This window comes from Neophocaena asiaeorientalis, unplaced genomic scaffold (genome assembly GCF_003031525.2).
Source record: "Neophocaena asiaeorientalis asiaeorientalis breed wild unplaced genomic scaffold, Neophocaena_asiaeorientalis_V1.1 scaffold292, whole genome shotgun sequence".
In the NCBI taxonomy this organism is placed as follows: Eukaryota; Metazoa; Chordata; class Mammalia; order Artiodactyla; family Phocoenidae; genus Neophocaena; species Neophocaena asiaeorientalis.
The window spans coordinates 776,249-797,560 of NW_020173241.1; the positions used below are offsets into that span (position 1 = coordinate 776,249).

Genomic DNA, 21,312 nt, shown 5'->3' on the forward strand with positions numbered 1-21,312 from the left:
TTGACCCACCCCTGCTCCTTGCCCCACCCTTCCTCCTGCCTCCCTTGGCCCTAGCCCTGGGGCACTCCTACTGCTGATGGCCAACCCAGGGCTCTGACTCTTCAGGCTCCAATTCTGGGACCTTGCAGGCCTGTCTCTTCCTTACCCTGGGAAAATAGTCTATATTACAGGGTGCTTCCAGAAATCCACAGGCAGAGCAGTGCAGTGAGAGAGCATGAGCTGTGTACACAGACTGAGTCCTAGCTGATCCTTGGGCAAAGCAGTGAAGCACTCTGAGCCTCGGCCTCCTCCACTGCAGTGTGGGGATGGCAGCACCTATTTTGCAGGATTTGGGGGATTGTTAGAAATAATATGCTGTATACAGTATCTGGCGCAAATAGTAGCTCTTAGAGTCTGTGGCCCACAAGGCACATTTGCTTTCTTAACTTAAAGGCCCCATGGCTAAGGCAGCTCTGTCCAGTGATTCAGACTCAGTCATAAGGACCTTAGAGGGAATTCCCTGGTGGTGCAGTGGTTAGGACTCGGCACTTCCACTGCCAGGGTCCCAGGTTCAGTCCCTGGTCAGGGAACTAAGATCCCACAAGCCACGTGGCATGGCCAAAAACAAACCAAATGGGGGAAAAGGGGCCTTAGTAAAAGGACATTGACCTCCTTTGGATGTTCCAGGGAGCCATCAGTCCACTAATCTGTTCAGACACATACTTACTGAGCACCTACCGTGTACAAGGTTGTTACGCTACACACTGGGGCCCAAAAATAGAAGTGGCATAGTCCCTATTCTTGAGGAATACACAATCTGATCTGAAAGAAAGATGGGTAAACAGACCATTGCTATAAAGCGTGATAGTAGGATAGAGGTATACCTGGCGTCCTCAGAGTCCAGGAGGCTCACATGGTAGGCGTGGGCAGGGGGCACAGGGAACCTTTCCAGAATAGCGCCATTGAGCTGGGCCCTGAGGGACAGAGAGAGTGTTTGCCCTGTTTTTGTGAGGTTCTGATTTGGTCTGACTGCCTTGGCTTTTGTGGGATGAGGCAGTTGAAGGTGATGGTGGGGATGCTTCCTGGGCTCCTTGTGGCCTGCTCCTGCCCTTCCCTTCCTCACCTTTGGGCCTGTCTTTCTTCCCCATCAGCAGGGACCCTGGGTGCAAGGGGCACAAGTTTACCCATAGTGGCCTGACCTGCCAGCTACCCCAGCCCTGCGAGGCAGACGAGGGGCTGGGCGAGGAAGAGGACAGCAGCTCAGAGCGTAGCTCCTGCACCTCATCCTCCACCCACCAGAGAGATGGGAAGTTCTGTGACTGCTGCTACTGTGAGTTCTTCGGCCACAATGCGGTGAGTGAGCCCCGCCCAGGCCAGAGCGGGCTTGTGGCCAGCCGAGGGGAGCCAGAGGAGCACCCTGCTCTCCCCAAGGCCCCCTTGCTCATGGGGCTAATAATTGTGCTTGGACCCTGTGAGTCCTCCCACCAGCGTCCACTCGCTTGATCCTCACAGCACATTGGTGAGGTAGAGATTTCTCAACATTTTGCTGCCTTTGCTCTTCTCATGGTTTCTCTTAAGATTCACTTTTGTTCCTTAGGCAAAAAGAAAGGAGGTGGCAGAGGAAAGCTATGATTCTGATGAGTATGTATACGTGTGTAATCACAGAGAAGTGAAGGCTTGTGCATGATGAAGGCAGAGTGGAAGCAAAGGCTCTCAGTCCCCAGTGTGAGAGCCAGCCGAGGGACAGGTAGTGAACACAAATGGTGCCAGGAAGGAGGCTCAGAGCAGAGTACATGCTGTCTCTGGGCGGGGAGAAAGCAGTTCAGAAGTCTCATAAGGTGAAGAGGGAAGGGCTACTGGCTAAGGGAGAGCAGTTGAGGACAGAAGAAATGAAAGTAATTACATTGCTGGTCATCTTTGAGCTAGCGGTTGTTATCCTCATTTTAGAGATGACAAAATTGAGGCTCACAAAGGCTCAGTGAACCTGCCCAAGGTCATACAGCTTCTGAGTGACAAAGCCTGGGCTCAAACCTGCTTTCCTGGCTCCCAAGTTACTGTGCTCCCAACACTGCTGCATACCTCTCACTCCCTCCACCCACCACTGCCTTGGCTCCGGGCCTGGCTGAGGGTGAAGCCATTTGGCCTTAGTGGCTGTGGTAGAAAGAACAGTTGTCTCGCTTCTCACCACGTTTGGTGCAGGCGGGTGGGAGTGCTACGGGCTTCACAGGCCCAGGGTGTAACGTCAGCACCTCCCCCTCCCCCAGCCACCCGCTGCCCCGACGAGTCGGAATTATACCGAGATCCGAGAGAAGCTCCGCTCAAGGCTGACCAGGCGGAAAGAGGAGCTGCCCGTGAAGGGGGGCGCCCTGGGCGGGATCCCTGGGGAGCCCGCCGTGGACCACCGAGATGTGGATGAGCTGCTGGAATTCATCAACAGCACGGAGCCCAAAGTCCCCAACAGCGCCAGGGCCGCCAAGCGGGCCCGGCACAAACTGAAAAAGAAGGTGGGTGTGGCAGGAGCCCAGCTCTACCACCTCTTCTCCCCGAGGAATCCCTCGCCCCAACCCCCAGGACTTTTCGGGCATGAATGGTGCTGGCGGCTCTCTGCTCTGGGAAGGTCTGAATAAGTTTGGGAGGCATCAGGATGAGGGAGCCTGGGGGCCAGTGATTGGAGGAAAAACAAGTCATAGCGTCAGAAGCCGCTTGCTGGATTCCTCAAAGCCCAGGACTTGCTTCAGTCAGGTATTCATTCAGCAAACACTTCTGCAAATACTGGGAGCTAAAATATGATGCAGTTAAGTTCTCACCCTGGAGAAACTCAGTCCAGTGGAGAGACTGACACAAAACTGGACAAGCACGTTAGTGTGTGACAAGTGCTGGGATGAGGGAAGCCCCCCGTCCTGCCTGGGCGTGCTGGAAATGGCTGTACAACGAGGCTGCCTTGGGAGCTGAGTTGTAGGGGGTGAGTACAGATTCATCAGGAGGGCCCTCCTGGCAGCAGGAATAGCACGTCCACAGCACCTTTGTGAAGCCAGAGCTCAAATCCAAGAGAGGTAGGAGAGATGGTGGAGGTGAGGGAAGGGCCTCTTGGGCTTTGACTTGATCCTACAGCTGCAGGGGGGTGGGGTGGTCGCTGGAGGGCTTTAATCACAGAATGCACTCGCCAGATCTGCATCCCAAGATTACGGTGTGACAGTATGGAAGGTAGCCTGGAGGGGTAATAACTCCAGGCTGGAGAACCAAGAACCAGGGGAGGAATGATTGATAATAGGCCTGGAGCAAGAGAGATGGGTTTTTCAGAGGAGGCAGGTGATCTGATTGCAGGACAAGGAGCTGATGGAGTTTGGGATTATCTCCCAGGTGTTTGCTAGGGTGACTGTCAGGATGGCGTACCTTTAATGAGCAAGGGTGGAATTGGCAGAAGACTGGGAATTCAGTTGGGACACGGTGACTCGGAGATTCTCATGAGACGTCCAAGTGGAGATGGAGGTGTGGGTCTGGGAGTTGCTGGCGTGGGGATGTAATTGAAGCCATGGGAATGACCCAGCCTGAGGGCTGAGTGAGCTCCTCCCAGAAGGCTGAGGATAGAACCAGGGGAGCTATTCCTGGGCAACCCTCCTGCCAGGCAAGCACCACAGTTTGATGGCTCAGCCCCTGCCACCTCATTACCTCTTGGCCTGCCTGCCCTCAGCTTTGTCTGCACAGTGCCATACTCAGGAGCTCAGCCGAAGAGAATGGGTTTGACAGCTAGCTAGCTCCAGGTCCTGGGTGGTCAAACAGCCCTGGTGCTCTGGAAAGCAGCAATGATTCTCCATCTTTTTCCAAACCAAAGGACAAACTAGGACCCCTTCTCTGCAGCCTGAAGTAGTAAGCCAAAGGGTCCCACCACTGCCTTCAGAAGATGGTCAGCATTTTCTGTCTCCTGGCCAGCATTGCCTGGCCAGAAGTGTGCAGTGGGCAGCAGTGGTCTCTTTGGCCTTTCCTGGCCTCCCAAGGCAGTGGTTCCTAGTTAGGTCCCAGCAAGTACGCTTCACAGTTCCCAGGCCTGGTGTGCTTTTCATAAATCGCTATGCCTGGATATCCTTTCTCCTTCATGTCTGCCCCCTCATTTTCCTTCTGAAAACCTCCTCCCAAGCCCAATTCACATGTTTCCTTCTTTGCAGTCTTCCTCAGGTAATATCTTCCGCTGTGCTACGGCTGCACCTCGCACGTCTCTCTGGTCTGCCTTTTATCATTCTCTACTCGTTCAGAAACTTCCTGCACAGCTACTGTCTGCCCTGCCCAGTCTAGAGGCCAAGATACAACACAGAAGCGGGTAGTTCTGATATCCTATAACTAGCGATCATGGTCATTATCTGTTTATACATCAACCTCCTCCCCGGTACCCCTCCTCCACCTCCCAGACTTAACTACAGTCCATCAAAAACACAGCTTCCACCAAGAACCATCCACCCACTACCCACCTGGGGAGACAGGTAAAGCTGGGTATTTTTTTGCTCCCTCATACAATTTCTGGACCATGACTCACTCTCTCTCTCTCTCTCTCTCTCTCTCTCTCTCTCTCTCTCTCATGTCCTAACCCTTGCTTCTTTGAAACCAACCCCTGGCTGTGTCATCTGCAACCTCCCACCACCACTCCTCTTCATCCACTGAAGACTGTCTCCTGTCCTTCTTCCCTTACCTTGACCATCATTCATTCACTCTCCTACCAGTCCTCTTAGTTCCTTGCGCCGTTGCCCTTCCTTTACACCCTCTCAGAAAAACCAGTCCTGGGTTCGACCCCAGCCTGCCTCTCCCCTTCTACACCTTGAGGAAGGCACTGGAATGAATCTATCTGTGGCACCCAGGCCGAGTGGTCTCCCGAGTGCCTGAGCCCCCACTTTGCTGCTCTCTAGTCTTCTGGCTCCTCGTCACTTCCATTCTCCCCAGCCCCTTTGTCAGACCTCCATTCTGCTCCAACTGCCAGGCTCTTCCCACCCCCACCTTATTTTTTGGCAGATAACCTTACTTACTGTTTCAACAAGGATTAAAAGCCAAGTGGACAGGCACTCTTTCAGTGTCTTACCACCCCACCTGCAGACTTCCTTGTCATGAGGGAAGAGTTAGCCCTTTTCCTACCTAAGGCCTGTGCAGTCCTTCCTGCCTCCTCAGTCTAACACCAGCTTCCTGCTTTGTGGCTCCAGCCTCTCTGGGCTGTTTCCCGTCAGCAGTTCACTGTGCCCAGTACTCTCTTTTTTGAAAGAAGACTGTCCTTTGAGCATACAACCTCACACTACCCCAGTCTCTTTCCTCTTCACAGAAAAACGTCATCTGCATTTACTCTGCAATTGTCAGCTCACTGCAAATTGTCTTCCACCTCCACTGCTCCACAGAGCCACCAATGAGTTCTCTGTTGCCAAATCATTCTCTCCTGTTCCATCTTCTTTTCCACTAGGCAACATCTCACACTTTGTTCTCCTTTTCAAACACTGTTTTCTTTGGCTCCTCCAACTTCAGCCAAGTGGGGGTGGGGAAAGGGCAATGGGGAGGCCACATTCTCCACATTTCTCGCTTCTTCTCTGCCCTCTGTCCTGTCTCCTTTGTGAGCGCCTCTTCCTCTGCCTGGCCCTCCCCCTTGAGGACAGGTCCCTGGGAAAGAGCCATCTAGATAGTATTGCCTCCCAGGTCATTATGTCCACCTATTTCCTCCCTGCGCTTCATGGTGACATCTGCTGCTGGGCACCTCCTCACACATGTCCTGCAGGTACCCAGACTCAGCATATACCAAACTGAGCTTGTCATCTTTGTCCAAAGAGCCCGCTTTTCCTTCTCCGTTGTCTGTCTAGTTAATGGCACTACCATCTACTCAGTTGCCTGAACCAGAACCCCAGGTGCCATCTGGGAGGACTACATCATGGTGATGGAGAGCAGCGGGCCTTGGAATTGGACCCCAGTTTGAAACCTGGCTCTGCCACATTTGCTGTATGACCTTGGGCAAATCACTTAACTTCTAAGCCTCAGTTTCTTCCTCCATAAAATGAGAATAACCGTAGAACCTAATTCAAGGCTTTTGCAAGAATAAAATGGAGTGATGCACAGAAAGGTTGGGCAGAGTGAACGCTTGGTCATTGTAGCTGCTGCAGCAGCAGTAGTGGTTGTTGATGTTGATTTCATGACTCATCTCACTCTCTCTCCCCACCCGTAACCAAAAGTTTTGGCTGTGCTACCTCCCAAGTAGCTCACACCCTACTGCCACTGCTTAAAAAGCCTTCCATGGCTGAACATTGCCCTTAGGGTCAAATCCAGGCTCAAGCATGGCCTGCAGGGCTCTTGAGGATCCAGCCCCTGCTGTGCTCTCCAGCTTCATCTCTCAGTCTGCCCCTATCGCCTTCCTGCCCACTCCCCCCCACCAGAAGAAATCTGTGCTCCAGCTGTCCCTCTGAATGTTTGCATTCCCTAAATATTTCGCCTGTTCCCATTTCCCAGCCTTTCTATTTCCTTTTGTCTAGAAAGTGCTTGTCTCACACTTCCCAGGATAATCCTGTTCACCCTTCAGTGCTCAGTGAGATACTGCCTTCTCTGGCAACCACCTCCTGATGGCCCAGTCTGGGTTCCCAGAGCACTCTGTGCTTTTTTTCCCTGTACCTCTTGTCACTGGCACTCAGAATTAAACAGCCTGTTTGCATGTCCGTCTCCCCTGGCAGATTCAAGTCAGTGAGCAGAGACTGTCTCACGCATGGCTGAATTCCCAGTGCCTCATAGAATCACAAGTCAAAAAATGATTGTCAAAGGATATTGAAAAACATAAGAACTTCTGAAGATCACCCCTGGGTGTGCTTTCCCAACTCTGCCTCTTAATTAGCATGTAATCTAGGGCCAGTTCCTTATTCTTTCCAAAGATGAGTTTCCTCATCTGTAAATTGAGGATAACGACACAGCAAGGGCAGTTGTGAGGATTAAGTGAGACAGCATGGGGAAGTACCAGGCTCATGGTACATAGCAGAAAATGCGTGGTTCTGTGCTTTCTCCTTCTCTCGCTACCAAATTATACATGATTCCACGTCACTCCCTCTACACCAGTAGTTTTCAGTCTTTTGTAGAGCAACAAAACTCTTTTCTGCAGTTGAAATCTTCCATGGAACCTCAATTCCTAACGAATAAAAGCAAAGCTGTTGTGGTGCAGAGGAGGAGCAGAGTGAAGGGCCTTCCAGTTCTTTGTCCATCCCCATGGCCTCAGAGCTCTGTAGCATTGAACTCCACCGCACACAGCTGCTCTAGACTGTTTCTCTTCCTCACCTGAGTACCATATTGCCAAGGTACAGCCTTATTAGTGCCCAGGGAAAGGGGCACACACCCACTCAGGTGTCCTCATAATGACCCTCTGACGTATATAGGTTGGCAGTTTTTCTCCCAAATTTGCAAATGGAGATTTTAAGGTTCAGGGAGAATAAGTGATTTGTCCAAGGTCCCACAGTTGTGGTCCTAGTCAGCTGTGGAGCTAGTATTTTAAGAGAATAAATGGCCCTGGGGCACAGGGTCACCTGTTAAGTTGACATTGAGGTGGTCACAAGACCTCTTTTCTCGCTTTACTCATCCTGTTTCTCCCTCTCCATTCCCAAATCAGCCTGAAATAGGTGAAATGGTGAAATCATCTGGCTCCTAGCACACCACTACCACTTTGTTCCCGTTGGCTTTTTTTTTTTTTTTTTGGCGGCCTTTTGCAGCCTCTCACTGTTGTGGCCTCTCCCATTGCGGAGCACAGGCTCCGGATGCGCAGGCTCAGCGACCATGGCTCACGGGCCCAGCCGCTCCGCGGCAAGTGGGATCTTCCCGGACCGGGACACGAACCCGCGTCCCCTGCATCGGCAGGCGGACTCTCAACCACTGCGCCACCAGGGAAGCCCCCCATTGGCTTTTGACAACTGTCTCCCATCTCCCTCTAAAGGCCTCCTTAGCCTGCTGGTGCCTTGAGGTTAGGCAGAGGGGTGAGCTGACTCAGCCCACAGACATGTTTTCGCTCTCCAGATCTGACTCTGTCAGTGCTGAATGGCAGGGTCCAGCCTTCCTCAGCCTCCTGGTCCTCACCTGGGCAAAGGGGCTGCTTTTACATCTTGCTGTGGGGGCCCCATGTAGCTGTCTGTTGTATGCCACTGGGCATGCTTTAGGCATGGCCTTGATTGCCCGAGGCCAACTAAGCACTGAGTGGCCTTCCTGTGGGAACTTGGCCCTCTCCAATAGCCTCCCTTATGCGACATCAGGAGGGCACACACATTCCCAGCCACCCAGAGCAGTCTGATCCACCATGGTAGTCTCACAACCCCACATCTTCCTTCTTGAAAGACCTACCTGATGTCATGGCTTTTTTTCCCCTACCACCTGCAGAATTGGAGAGAATGCCTCTGTAGCAGCCATCTTCCATAATGCATCCCCACGTTGGTCTTCACTCCAGAATTATTGTCCCCATTTTGCAGATGAGTCCACTGAGACTCAGCAAGTGAGTGAGTTGTTAAAGCTTATGCCTGGGAGGCAGATCCTATCCCTTTTGAGTCCTAGCCGCCTTAGCTTTTTTAGGCCCTAGAACTGCTACTGGGGCCCTGGATGAACAAGATGTAAAAACCCTATCCTCTGTGGGTATAACTGCCTCCATCCCCAGGACATGTACCTATCTGATTGCATTTCATCCTCATTACTGCAGGGTGAGCAGGCCAGGATTGCCAGGCCCTGCCTCTAGCCAGTTAGTGGCAAAGCTGGGCCAGAGGCAGACATGTCAGGTGTCGCATTGTGCCTGGCAGCTGCCAAGGCCCTGCGGAAACTGCCTCTTGTATTGGCAGGAAAAGGAGAAGGCCCAGTTGGCAGCAGAAGCTCTAAAGCAGGCAAATCGTAGTGTTTCTGGAAGCCGGGAGCTGAGGCCTACCAAGGAGAGGCTCTTGGAGTGGCCCAATCAGGAGCTGGATCGGGTCAACAGCTTTCTGAGCAGCCGTCTACAGGAGATCAAGAACACTGTCAAGGACTCCATCTGCGCCAGCTTCAGTGTGTGTGAGCTCAGCATGAACAGCAACGTCTTCACTAAAGAGGGGGCTGCTGAGCCAGAGCCTCAGAGTCTAGCCCCCTCAAACCTCAATGGCTCCTCAGAGCAACGGCCTGACATTAACCTTGACCTGTCCCCTTTGACTTTGGGCTCCCCTCAGAACCATATGTTACATGCTCCAGGCGAGCCAGCCCCACCATGGGCAGAAATGAGAAGTCTCCACCCACCATGGACAGAGGTGAGGGGCCCCCCTCCTGGTATCATCCCTGAGAATGGGCTAGTGAGGAGACTCAACACCGTGCCCAACCTGTCCCGGGTGATCTGGGTCAAGACACCCAAGCCAGGTAACCCTAGCTCTGAGGAGCTAAGTGTAAAGGAGGTCCCTGGTTGCAAGCAGGAGCTGCCTGAGCCTGTGGCCTCAGGTGGCAAGCCACGGAAGGGCAAGAGACAGGGTAGTCAGGCCAAGAAGAGCAAGGTGAGCCCAGCTCCCCAGTCCCCAGCCTGCCTTGAGAATCCCAGTGCCAAGAGCCAGACCCCCAGCCCCAAGCAGCCAAGCAAGGCCCCAGAGCCTCCCAGAGTGGACAGCTGTGCCGAGGCTGGAAAAGGGAGCCAGGGGACCCGACCAGGACCAGGCTGGGCTAGCAGCCCCAAAGCTGACAAGGAGAAGGGCAGCTCCTGGCAAAACTGGCCAGGTGAAGCCAAGGCACAGCCTCTGGAGCAGGAGTCTGTGCAGCCCCCAGGCCCAGCAAGGCCACAGAGCTTGCCACAGGGCAAGGCCCGCAGCCGCCGGAGCCGCAACAAGCAGGAGAAGTCAGCCTCCTCCTTGGGTGAGTGCACCAGGAACTGAGTGGCTGACCCCCGACCCAGCCAGGCCATGGGGTGGAGGGCAGTCCTCACGTGTGAGCAGCATTGCCCCAAAAGCATGACCCAGACGCCTGGCTGTGAGCACTGAGCCCTCCTGGCTGTGTCTTCCTAGACGATGTGTTCCTGCCCAAGGACATGGATGGGGTGGAGATGGATGAGACTGACCGGGAGGTGGAGTATTTCAAGAGGTAGGTATGAGGCTGCCTGCTCTCCCGCTGACGGTGGACTCCAGGGCCCCCCCCCCCCCACACACACACACACACACACACTCAAGCCTCAGAAAGGCCTCACCCTCAACCATGTGCCCTTGGAGAGCTTGTCCAGCCCCTCCTGGCTCTCTCCCACCAGCCTATCTGCTGGGACACAGGTAGGATGATTTGGCAGGACAGGTCTTCTGGGAAGGTGCAAGGGACAGGGAGCAGGAGGCATGTCAGACCCCAAGAACAAGGGCTTTCTCCAGTTTTATTCACCTGCACTTCCTCTGCTCTGCCTGGGATGAGTTTGGGGGGCAGAGGCAAATCAAACACAGTCCATCTAGGTGGGGAGAGAGAGCCATAAACATACAATCCGGTGATAAGTGCTATTTGAGGAGTAAAGGCATGGGGCTAGGGCCTAGGAATGGCCAAGATGAGAGGTGGGGTGGCCAGGGCAGCCCTCCCAAAAAAGGTGGTAACCAGGCTGAAACCTGAGGAATAGGAATGAGTGGGCCAAGTAAAATGAAAACAGTTTGAGGGCAGAAGAAACACATTATCCTTGAAGGAACAGAAGGCATCTCAGTATAGCTAGAGTAAAATACAGGGTGAGGAGGGAGGCTGTATCCTAAGGCATTGTCACTCTCTTTACACATTGTCCCCTGGGCCTGTGGGCATCTCATCCAGGAAGCCCCATACTGCTAGACCCCAACACCTGGGAGCCAGAGGGGTTGTGCAGAGCTGACCTGGTTTCTTTAGTGACCATGATACACACGTCTAGAAGAGGGTCCAATGGAGAGAGGAGGGAACCTCTGATTGTGCTTCTCTGGCATCTCCCGAACCTAACAGGTTCTGTTTGGATTCTGCAAAGCAAACGCGTCAGAAAGTTGCCGTGAACTGGACCAACTTCAGCCTCAAGAAAACCACTCCCAGCACAGCTCAGTGAGGTATAGAGACCCCCTTCAAGTGTTGCATGCACCCCCTCTTCCCATGCTGTGCCACCTTTTGTGCCCCTGCCAGGCCATTTCATGCTCTGGGGCATAGAGAGTTGGACTAGGTGCTCGGCTGGCCACATCTCTTCTCCTGAGAGCCCTCCTGCTTGTGTTCCTGAAGGGCCCTTCCAGCCCTGCTATCTCCTGGGGTATCACTGCCAGGCTTCTACTTCCCTCACCAGCTGCCTCCCAAAGTGTCCAGGAGGCCATGGGCCTCAGAGGGCTGCCCCCATGCCTGACATTATCAGCCTGAGGGTTGAATCTCGTTTGCCTGGCCTGGCTTCTCCACGCAGGCTACCAGGGTGCTTCCGAGTTGAAGCCATGCGATAAGGACACAGCCCCAGGGGAACAGTGACAGGGCAGCCATGCTAGACCAAGGCCTTGGAAGTCAGTTAGGCATAGGTGGACCCTTTTCCCCAAACAGGACAGATTCCATGAGGAAATTGGTAGTGAAACCGCCTCCTGGAAGAAGAGCTTGGCCCCCACCTGGGCTCTGGCCTCCTCTCCCAGTCACCTGCAAGGGTCCTTTTGTCTGAAATATTGACATATCAGATGATGTTCCAGGCTGAAAACTGAGAAGGCAGTGGTGGGCTGGGAACCAAGGGCAAAAGAGATGGCTGTCTGGCAGGCCTTGGTCCTGGGCTTGGGGCTTAATGGCTATGCAGTGCCATAGTTCACCCTAAGATGCGTCCCTGGGGTCAGGCCTTTTCTGGCTGGCAACCACACAGCTGCCTTCAAGGCAACAGGAAGCTGGGGCAAGTGGGCTGAGCTCAGGGACCCCCCAGGAGGATGTCCTCACCTGTCCTCTTCCTCCTCTTTCCAGTGCCAGGGAAACAGACTTCTGGACCCTGGGCTGGGTCCCCGAGTCCTGTTTTGGGTGAGGATCCCCCCACCCTTGGCACTGACCTCAGCTTCCCAGGGGCAGCCTTCAGGGCTGGGCTCCCTATGGCACCTTTGTACTACCCCAGAGTCAGGACTGTCCTCAGACTCACCTCATCCCCTCTGCTCTGTGGGCCTGGGCTTCCTGATCCTTTGCCAGACTGATACACCCATGCCCCCAGGAGCTTCTGCTAGGGCTGGGTTGCCCTCCTGCCTTTCTTCACTTCTACAAGAACCAGGAGCTACAAGGACCCCAGGCACCTTCATCTGTTGCCCTTCATGAGAGAAAACGGGTCACACCTCCTCCCATAGCCCAATGCCCCTGTCATCTAGGAAACCTCATCCAGCCATAATCTTCTCCCACTCCCTCTTGGCTGATCTCTTTCTCAAGACAGGGGATGCTCCCCTCCGGTGAATGCTCTCCTCTGACCTTCTCCACCCTCCTCATAGCGTGATTGTGAGCCCCAAGTGCGTTAAGAAAGCAGTGCTGGCACAGACTCGGGACCCAGCCCGGGCCATGTACCTGGAGCCTGAGGCAGGAGTCTTGAGTGCATAGGTGGCCTCTTCACTGTCAACAGGAGCGCAATGCCAGAGGCTGGCCTCTTATTCCACCCTGGCCTACAGCAGAGCGTTGTGGGCTCCTCGAGTGTTGTCCACTTTCCTTGAGATTTAGGATGATGTTCACTGGGGCCGGGGCTCTGTCCCCCAACTGTGACTTAAACTTCATCCCCTGCTGGAGGTGATCGTCTGTTCCGTGTTTTCAGCCCAGGGGACAAAAATAGTAGGCAGCTGTTCCTGCCTCCATGGGCACCTGTGGAGACTCAGAGCCAGCATGGGGAGGCTAGGGTGGGAGCCATTGCTCACCATGTGGCCATGCTCTTCTGTTTTCTCAGCCCCTGCCAGATCAAGCTTCTTCAGGGTGTCCTGAGACCTTGACCGCCAGCTGAAGGTCTACACCTTTTTCCTTCACATCGCCACCCACCTGCCCAAGACCCTCCTTGCCATCCTGGACCAACCAAAAGCTGAATAGATGCCGTGTGTGCTGGGGCCCCTCAGGACCTCTGCAGAACCGCTTCCTGGTGCTACGCAGCCTCCACGTTCAGAGCCCGGGGGCTGGGCTGGCCTTTGAGTTTGGGGGCTGATGGTACTGCTGGCCCAACACTGCTTTCTTTGTGTTTGGTATTTTGTTTTTGTTTTACTTGTTTTTTCAATTCTTTTTGATACTGTGAAGATCTTTCCTGCCGAAAGATAAAGCAACATTTGGACACAGAGTTGGTATGTTGGTGGTTTGCTTGTCTGGGTGGGGAGTGAGGGTGAAGGATGTACTCAGAAGCATTGGAGTCCTTCTTAGTCATTAACCTTCTTGAGCATATGCTACCTGTCAACAGGTTGGCATCGTTTCTGCTTAATTCTCGAAGCAATGCTAAGTGGGACTGTTATTCCATTTTACAGATGTGGAAATTAAAGCTCAGACAAGAAGGTGACTCTACTGAGTTCAGTTTGACCAACTAGGATTAGAGCATAGGCCTGTATGCCAGCAGCATCTGTGCCATTTCACCCATTGGGAGGACTCTGGTATGGAAACCCTGAGCAACCCCTTCCCCACACTGTCTTAGTTTCCCTCCCTCCAAGATGGGTGAGTTGGAGGGGTGCAACTTGATCTCTGTGCAGCTGATTTGAGAAGGTATCAGGGGAAGGCTTGAGGACTTTGTGAACTGTGCATCTATAGCCTGGACAATTGGAGTTGTCAGGGGAAGTTGATGGTAAATGGAGTTTTTATAAATTGGATTTGACTTTACAATGGGAATGGACGTGCAGCCTAAGTAGTTGAGAGTTAGGAGAGTAATGAACTATCTCATCCCCCCCTCCCCACCGTGGATCTGTTTTGTGAATTCAGATTTTAATATAATAGTTTGCTAGAAATGCCTCACACACACTTTTGTCCCGAATCCTTGCCATTTTCCTACTATAACCAACTCTTAGCCTGAGCTCAATGTGTGGAGCGACAGTGGTAGTGGCGATGCAGTCACTAAGAGCCCTTTATGGAGTGTTGGGAGCAGAATCGGAAACCAGTCCCTCCTTCCTCCCAGGTTGAACACATATATTCTCTCTCTCTCTCTGTCTCTCTCTCTGTCTCTCTCTCTGTCTCTCTCTCCGTCTCTCTCTCCACCCCCCCACCCCAATACAAGCGCTTCCTCTTCCAAAGAGGTAAAACAGCATTAACCATGGGCTCACAGTTCCTGGTCCCTTGGCCAATCCCCAAGGAAGTGTGGACGCTTCTGTGAAACTTTTCTTTGTGTATTTATTACCTGTGCTCCTCTCTCCCTTCAGCTCTTACACTAGGCTCCTGCCTTGCAATTGAATTCTCACAACTATCTAAAATTCTGCTTCATCATTTCAAAGTTGCAGGTCTGATCAAGCAGCCACTTTACATACAGAGAAAGAAGACTTTTGAGAATGGCATTGAGGGCCCTCTAAGCCCGGCCCCTGCCTCTGGCACACTCTTTCCACACCTGATGACCTCAGTCTCCAGCTAGGCCTGGCACCCTCAGGGCTTCTGACTTTTGCTCACTTGTTTCCCTCTTCCCAGTTAACACTTTGTTCATGAATTCCACCATAACTTTCACATCCCTTTCTTTCAACTGAGAAGCCACTTTTACTGTGAGAATCAAGTTTGCCCTGCGTTTATGCTAATTCCAAAAGTGGTACCTTTTGTGTCTTAGAGGTTTCTTAATCTCAAGACCAGTTATCTATGTTTGTCTCCTCACCTAATCTGTAAGGTCCTCACAAGCCAAGTTTGTGTCTTGTTCATCTTTTATCTGCTTTGACACTATGCACAATGCCCAGCACATACTCATGTTTAATATGTGAAGGAAGAAAACAGCACTGACCCATCACTCCTCTTTAACCCAGTGAAGTTGAAATCACCCTGACAGTCTCGGCCCTGCATGCTCTGGGTCTACCTCAAAGCCTTAGCTCTGACTACCCAACCCCACACGGGCCACGTGATCACTTTGTTCCCTGGGAACTTGCACATGGCCAGAACTTCAATCCTGCTAGACCCTCTATCAGGAAGCCTCTCCCTCTCTTGCATTCCCAGCTCTGAGATTCCACACTTCCTTGTAACTTCAGATGCAGGTCTCCTCGAAGCCTTCTCTGGTTCCCCAGTCACTTTCTGAGCTCTGTTACAGCATTTACATTATAATCTTTTACATACATATACAGGCCCTCAGTTAAAACCCACCGTCATCATTTTGTTTATCCCTCACCACTCTGAACATAGGTGTCTCACACAGATGAGAACACCAGTCAGAGCGGCAGCGTGTGTTGAGTCACTTTCTCAAGCCCCGCCCTGCCCTCCTTGGCCCGCGCCGGTTAATGGGGGCGGGATAGAGAGCGGGGCGGGATCCCAGCTGGCTGGGTCCCACCGCTCCCCGGCCAGGAGAGGGCGCAGTGTCCGCCGGCGGGGGCGTGCCGGGTGACGTCACTCCCTGGGCGAGGCTGGGGACCCAGCACACCGCCGTCTTCGGGATCAGTAGTCCCCACGACTCAACCCGACTCGGTTTGCGCCTTCAGCGCGTGCTCCAAGTCCTCCAGCGTCCCACAATGCCTTGCCTGACGCTTTCGCCCTCAGACCTGGCAACAGCTGCGTAGCCGCCCACAGGGGGCGGAGACGCCACACCGCAAGACAGGGGCTCAGGAGAAAATTTGTCCCTCTGCGCGATCCGGCACTTAGAGGTCGTTGCTAGGCGCCGACGTCCGCTTCTTCACATCTGATTGGATCTCATCGTAGGCGAGGCGGGGGGGGCGGGGTTTTTACCGCGGTGCGCATGCGTGCAGCAGAGGATGGAGGAATCGGAACCCGAGCGGAAGGTGGGAGCCAGGCGGGGGTCCGCGCGGGTGGCGAGCGATCGTGAAGTGGGGGGCGGGGGTCCGGGTCTGACTCGTGTGTATCTGCAGCGGGCTCGCACCGACGAGGCGACTGCCACAGGAAGCCGCTCCGAGGCAGACGATGAGGACGACGAGGACTACGTGCCGTACGTGCCGTTGCGACAGCGCCGGCAACTGCTGGTGAGGGCCCCGGCTCGAGGGTGGAACGAGGGCAGGAGATGGGGGTTTGGTGGTGGGATGGGGGGTGGTCCCCGGTCTGCGGAGTGAGGTGTCAGTACACGGGAGCGTGGTCCCCAGGCAAACGAGGAACTGGCGACCTGATCTGAGGAGTGGGGCAGCTGTGCGCCTCGGGGCACAGAACCCTGTCCCAAAAGCCAGGATCCTGACTCAGGCCCCTGGGCCCGATGCCCCACTGTGCGTTGGGCTCGGCTCTGAGGGGCACTGGTGGAACCTCAGCTCCAGAAGCTGCTGCAGCGAAGACGCAAGGGAGCTGCGGAAGAGGAGCAGCAGGACAGCGGCAGCGAGGCGCGGGGAGATGAGGACGACATCCCGTTGGGCCCTCAGTCCAACGTCAGCCTCCTGGATCAGCACCAGCACCTCAAAGAGAAGGCTGAAGGTGGGCTGGGCAGCAGGCGGGAGGCTCAGCTTTGTGCACCGCTTTGGTGTCTCTCTGACACCTTCTGCTTGTTTGGTCAGCCCGCAAGGAGTCTGCCAAAGAGAAGCAACTAAAGGAAGAGGAGAAGATCCTGGAGAGTGTGGCTGAGGGTCGAGGTATGGCTGTAGCTAGGGCAGAGAGGAGGTGGACTGAGCCTCCTCCCCCAGTCCTAGGCATGTTATATTTCAAAGGGCCTGGCCTCTGGGAAGCAGGAACCAGCCCTGAGCCACATCTGTTTCCTCAGCCTTGATGTCAGTGAAGGAGATGGCTAAGGGAATCACGTATGACGATCCAATCAAAACTAGGTATGTTTTTTCAGTCTGGAAAGTCAGTCACTCTTACTTCAGACAGTATGTGGTGGAGACTGGCGGGAACACCCCAAAGCCAGCTGTGCCCAGGGACTCTCTTGACTCTTGCCACCCACCCACAGTTGGACACCACCCCGTTACGTCCTGAGCATGTCTGAAGAGCGGCATGAGCGTGTACGGAAGAAGTACCACATCTTGGTGGAAGGAGATGGTATCCCACCACCCATCAAGAGCTTCAAGGAAATGAAATTTCCTGCAGGTGCCTGGGAGCTGGGAGCAACACCACATTTTGATAGGGAAACATCTGCAAGGTTGCAGCCTAGCCCTCACCAAGCCCAGCAACTGCGGCATTGGGTCTAGTCAGTGGGGATGAGGGATTTGAGAAGGAGAGATTTGTCTTTATTCTCCTTTTTCAGTTGTTGCAACTGTTCATATTTACCAATTTCTGCCATTAGGGAGCTTTGGTGGGCAAGTGATGACGGCCTTAAACAGACCTGGGTGTGAATCCTGCCTCTGCTTAACCTAGAGGCCTTGGACAAGTCTGTGTGTTTGTTTTTCTTTCTTTTTTTTTTTTCTGGGTCTTAGTTTCATCATTTGTAACGTGAAGGACGTAGTGCCAACTTTTTGGCTTTGGGGGCTTGTTGAAGTACCTATGAGACACAAGGATGATGCCAGTGTTGTTTTCTGTAGCCATCCTGAGAGGCCTGAAGAAGAAGGGCATCCACCACCCGACACCCATTCAGATCCAGGGAATTCCCACCATGTGAGTGTGAACCTGGTGGCCCTGGGGAGGAGTGGTTGCTAGATGAGAAGCAGTCCCTGTATTCCACTGAACCTGACCCTCAGGCCTCTCTTCTCTCACCAGTCTGTCTGGCCGTGACATGATAGGCATAGCCTTCACGGGTTCAGGCAAGACACTGGTGTTCACTTTGCCAGTAATCATGTTCTGCCTGGAGCAAGAGAAGAGGTTACCTTTCTCTAAGCGTGAAGGGCCCTATGGACTCATTATCTGCCCCTCGGTAAGATAGCCTGGCCTGGAGGGCAGGGTGCAGATGGGGCCACCTTCTGGTGCCAGCCACTGCCCCTGTACCTGCAGCGGGAGCTGGCCCGGCAGACCCACGGCATCCTGGAGTATTACTGCCGCCTGCTGCAGGAGGACAGCTCTCCACTCCTGCGCTGTGCTCTCTGCATCGGGGGCATGTCCGTCAAAGAGCAGATGGAGACCATCCGACAGTGAGTATAGGCACCCCCGCCCCAAGGGCTTCCCCAAAGTCCCTACCTAGACAAGCTAAAGGACCCTTTGCTTTAGCCACTCGACAGATCCTTGCGGAGGCCTCTCATGGGCCCAGCCCTCAATGAGCCCCAGTCTAATGGGGAGGTTGGTTGGGGTGGGACAGAGGGATGCGGTGAGGTGCTGTGGGAACACAGCAGATGGAACGGGGGCATCTGGGAGGTCAAAGAGTCGGAGCATTCCAGGCAGAAGGCAAAGAGGTGGGGGCCCCGGGGTGTCCAGGAAGGTCAGGGTTGTTCAGTGTGACCCATTGAGGAGGCTGAGGCTCTGGGGCATGGCTGGACCTGTGCCCTTTCCACACAGTGCAGTTCCCAACAGACATCACTAGATGTCCAGGGTTACAGACAGACCAAACCCAGCTCCTGTTTCATAGGCATTGCTAGTCAGGGAGGTTGCAGACATGGAAAAGATGAGTTCATTGTACTACGAAAGTGAGCCTTTGAGGTCTACAAAGGGAGCTGTGGGAGCACAGGCTGAGCCCTATCTGAAGATTTAGGACTGTCCTCCTGGGGGCAAGAGGAGTGACCTGGGGGAAGGGTGTGTGGGGCCGAGGTGACCACATGGCTTGGGTAGAGCAGTGGAACAGAGTGGTGGTCGAGAAGGTTGCAGCGCTCTCCAGGAGAGCCTTGGGTCGTCCATAGAGCAAGGTGGTGGCAGTGACAAGGAGCGTCAGGTGAGGAGAGATAGGAAAGAGGCTGGAGGGCAGAACAAGGTGGAGTGCCAGCCTCTAGGTAGGGCTTAGCAGGTGGCCCTGCTGTCAGTGTCCCTCCTTGGTCCCCAGTGGTGTGCACATGATGGTGGCCACCCCTGGGCGCCTCATGGATCTGCTACAGAAGAAGATGGTCAGCCTGGATATCTGTCGTTACCTGGCCCTGGACGAGGCTGACCGCATGATCGACATGGGTTTCGAGGGTGACATCCGTACCATCTTCTCCTACTTCAAGGTGCCCATCCCCACCTGGCCGGGACGATCCTGCCACCTTCCCCCTACACACCACATTCAACTCTGGAGGGCCCTAAGGCCCTGTGCTGCCTACCCACTGTCCCAGCCCCTCAGGCTCCCCAGGCCCCACGTGCCCTCAGCCCCAGCCTTCTTCTTCCTTAGGGCCAGCGACAGACTCTACTCTTTAGTGCCACCATGCCTAAGAAGATTCAGAACTTTGCCAAGAGCGCCCTGGTAAAGCCTGTCACGATCAATGTGGGGCGTGCTGGGGCTGCCAGCCTGGATGTCATCCAGGTGGGCAAGCACTCCTGATGGGCAGTCTCACCTGTGAGGGCTGGATCTGGCGAGGCTCGCTTAGTTGATGGGGAGCCGGGTTGGGGGCCACCTTGTGGGCACTAGGGGTTTCATTCACAGCCACAGCCCTTAGCAGGAAGCCTTCTCATGGTACCCAGCCCTTGGCAAGAGGCTCTCTGGTCACCTCCTAGCCGGGACTGGGGGCCCATCCTCTGTGGCAGGGCCATGGCTGGTGAGCCTGTTCTCAGGACCACCTAACCTGATCCTGGTGGTGGCAGGAAGTGGAATATGTGAAGGAGGAAGCCAAGATGGTGTACCTGCTTGAGTGCCTGCAGAAGACACCGCCGCCCGTGAGTGCTGCCAGCCAGGCTAGCCCAGGGGCAGCATGCTGGCGGAAGGTTGCGGGGGTGCCCAGGAGGCAGCCCCTGTGACTGGAGTTAGCTTTCCTGGACAGGTGCTCATCTTTGCGGAGAAGAAAGCAGATGTGGACGCCATCCATGAGTACCTGCTCCTCAAGGGGGTCGAGGCTGTGGCCATCCATGGGGGCAAAGGTTAGCGTGGCACGTGCATAGGCATGGACCCCGCTGCCATAGCAGCCCCTCATCTTATCCCTTCCCCTACCTGGCCGGCCTGCCGCTACTCCCCAGACTCTTGCTGTCGCTCTAATAGCTCCTGCCTGACCCTTCCCAGACCAAGAGGAACGGACCAAGGCCATCGAGGCATTCCGGGAGGGCAAGAAGGATGTCCTAGTGGCCACAGACGTAGCCTCCAAGGGCTTGGACTTCCCTGCCATCCAGCACGTCATCAATTATGACATGCCTGAGGAGATCGAGAACTATGGTGGGCTGTTTGGGGGGCTGGGGTTGTGGCCTAGGCCCCAGCCCCTGGGCAGTGGGCCAGATGCTCTGTTCCCTCTCTCTGCAGTGCACCGTATCGGCCGCACTGGGCGCTCAGGAAACACAGGCATTGCCACCACCTTCATCAACAAGGCCTGTGGTGAGTCTGCCACCAGGGCCACCTTTGGCTGTCCCCCGGGTCCTCCACCTATGACCAGCCAGGTCCTGGCTACAGGGCCCAGGGCTGGACCTGATGGTTCCCTGCCGCCCCCACAGATGAGTCGGTGCTGATGGATCTCAAAGCCCTGCTGCTGGAGGCCAAGCAGAAGGTTCCACCCGTGCTGCAAGTACTGCACTGCGGGGACGAGTCCATGCTGGACATTGGAGGTGACACGGGGTGGGAAACACTAGTCCAATGGGGGCGTGACGGGAACACCACGGAACGAGTCCATTCTGCCCCTCAGTGGTCTGGGGGTCTGATGGGGGCCCAGGGTCTGGGGCACAGAGCCTGGCCCCATCACCATGCTGACCCTCCTCCCCCACCCACCGCTACCCCATTCCCCCAGGAGAGCGTGGCTGCGCCTTCTGTGGGGGCCTGGGCCATCGGATCACCGACTGCCCCAAACTCGAGGCTATGCAGACGAAGCAGGTTAGCAACATCGGCCGCAAGGACTACCTGGCCCACAGCTCCATGGACTTCTGAGCTGGCTGTCATCCCTCTTTCTCTCCAAGGGGCCTCCGTCCCTGGGGCTCCAGCCACCTCCCACACACCCCTGCCCCGTGGGCAAGAAGCCAGCATCCTCGGCCCAGCTGGCCTGGGTTGGGCCAGGCTGGACCTGGCTGCCTGTTCCCTGTGCCCCCCAGAATTACTATTTTTGCTCCTCTTTACCCCAGCTGCCATTAAAACACCAGCCTTTTTGGTCTCAGCCTCTGTGTTTTGCCTTCTCTGCCCTGTGCTTCCTGGGCAGGCCTCACCCTCTGACCTCCAGAGCCCCTCTCAGGTAGGGCCTTGGCATCTCCCCCCACTACTGCCACACCTGCTGGTACTCAGTTGTGGAAGGAGCTGCCTACCCAGGTTGCCCTCTGGGGGCTTAGGGTATTTCCTCTAGTCTACCTGGATTTATGACTCAGAGAAGAACCACATAGATGGACCAAGGGGAAATGGTTGGTTGGGTCTACTGG

The 21,312-nt window shown here is 54.8% G+C and overlaps 2 protein-coding genes across 18 annotated transcripts in view; both read left to right on the forward strand.

Moving 5' to 3' along the window:
• FAM193B (family with sequence similarity 193 member B) overlaps positions 1-13,183 on the forward strand; it is a 31,626-nt gene extending 18,443 nt beyond the window's left edge. For 12 of the 15 annotated variants that reach the window (XM_024745563.1, XM_024745571.1, XM_024745569.1 and 9 more), the window contains 6 exons: positions 1,131-1,332; positions 2,244-2,483; positions 8,790-9,813; positions 9,963-10,038; positions 10,891-10,988; positions 12,806-13,183. In XM_024745563.1, coding sequence (XP_024601331.1) covers positions 1,131-1,332; positions 2,244-2,483; positions 8,790-9,813; positions 9,963-10,038; positions 10,891-10,987 — 1,639 coding nt within the window. In that variant the 3' untranslated portion in view covers position 10,988; positions 12,806-13,183. The remainder of the gene's footprint in view (positions 1-1,130; positions 1,333-2,243; positions 2,484-8,789; positions 9,814-9,962; positions 10,039-10,890; positions 10,989-12,805) is intronic. The other 3 variants (XM_024745564.1, XM_024745566.1, XM_024745567.1) reach the window with 3 other exon arrangements.
• Positions 13,184-15,728: 2,545 nt separating this feature from the next.
• On the forward strand, positions 15,729-21,056 carry DDX41 (DEAD-box helicase 41). 3 transcript variants are annotated; one of them, XM_024745639.1, is made up of 17 exons: positions 15,729-15,785; positions 15,873-15,983; positions 16,260-16,419; positions 16,500-16,574; positions 16,703-16,763; positions 16,889-17,025; positions 17,457-17,529; positions 17,632-17,785; positions 17,863-17,999; positions 18,839-19,001; positions 19,163-19,294; positions 19,573-19,644; positions 19,749-19,845; positions 19,985-20,134; positions 20,219-20,290; positions 20,407-20,517; positions 20,697-21,056. In XM_024745639.1, exons 1-17 carry the CDS (start codon positions 15,759-15,761, stop codon positions 20,831-20,833), a joined length of 1,869 nt encoding a protein of 622 aa, XP_024601407.1. In that variant the 5' UTR covers positions 15,729-15,758; the 3' UTR covers positions 20,834-21,056. The 3 variants fall into 3 exon arrangements, with proteins under 3 accessions (XP_024601407.1, XP_024601408.1, XP_024601409.1); XM_024745640.1 differs by having other exon boundaries at positions 19,163-19,234; XM_024745641.1 differs by lacking the exons at positions 15,729-15,785; positions 15,873-15,983; positions 16,260-16,419 and having other exon boundaries at positions 16,547-16,574; positions 16,650-16,763.
• The last annotated feature ends 256 nt before the right edge of the window (positions 21,057-21,312 follow it).

Bases quoted from the DNA above. Each gene is read 5' to 3' on its own strand.
- DDX41 (XM_024745639.1), top strand. From the start codon at position 15,759: ATGGAGGAATCGGAACCCGAGCGGAAG. The intron at 16,420-16,499 runs GTGGGCTGGGCA...TTGTTTGGTCAG, and splicing joins CCTCAAAGAGAAGGCTGAAG to CCCGCAAGGAGTCTGCCAAA. The intron at 17,530-17,631 runs GTGAGTGTGAAC...TTCTCTCACCAG, and splicing joins ATCCAGGGAATTCCCACCAT to TCTGTCTGGCCGTGACATGA.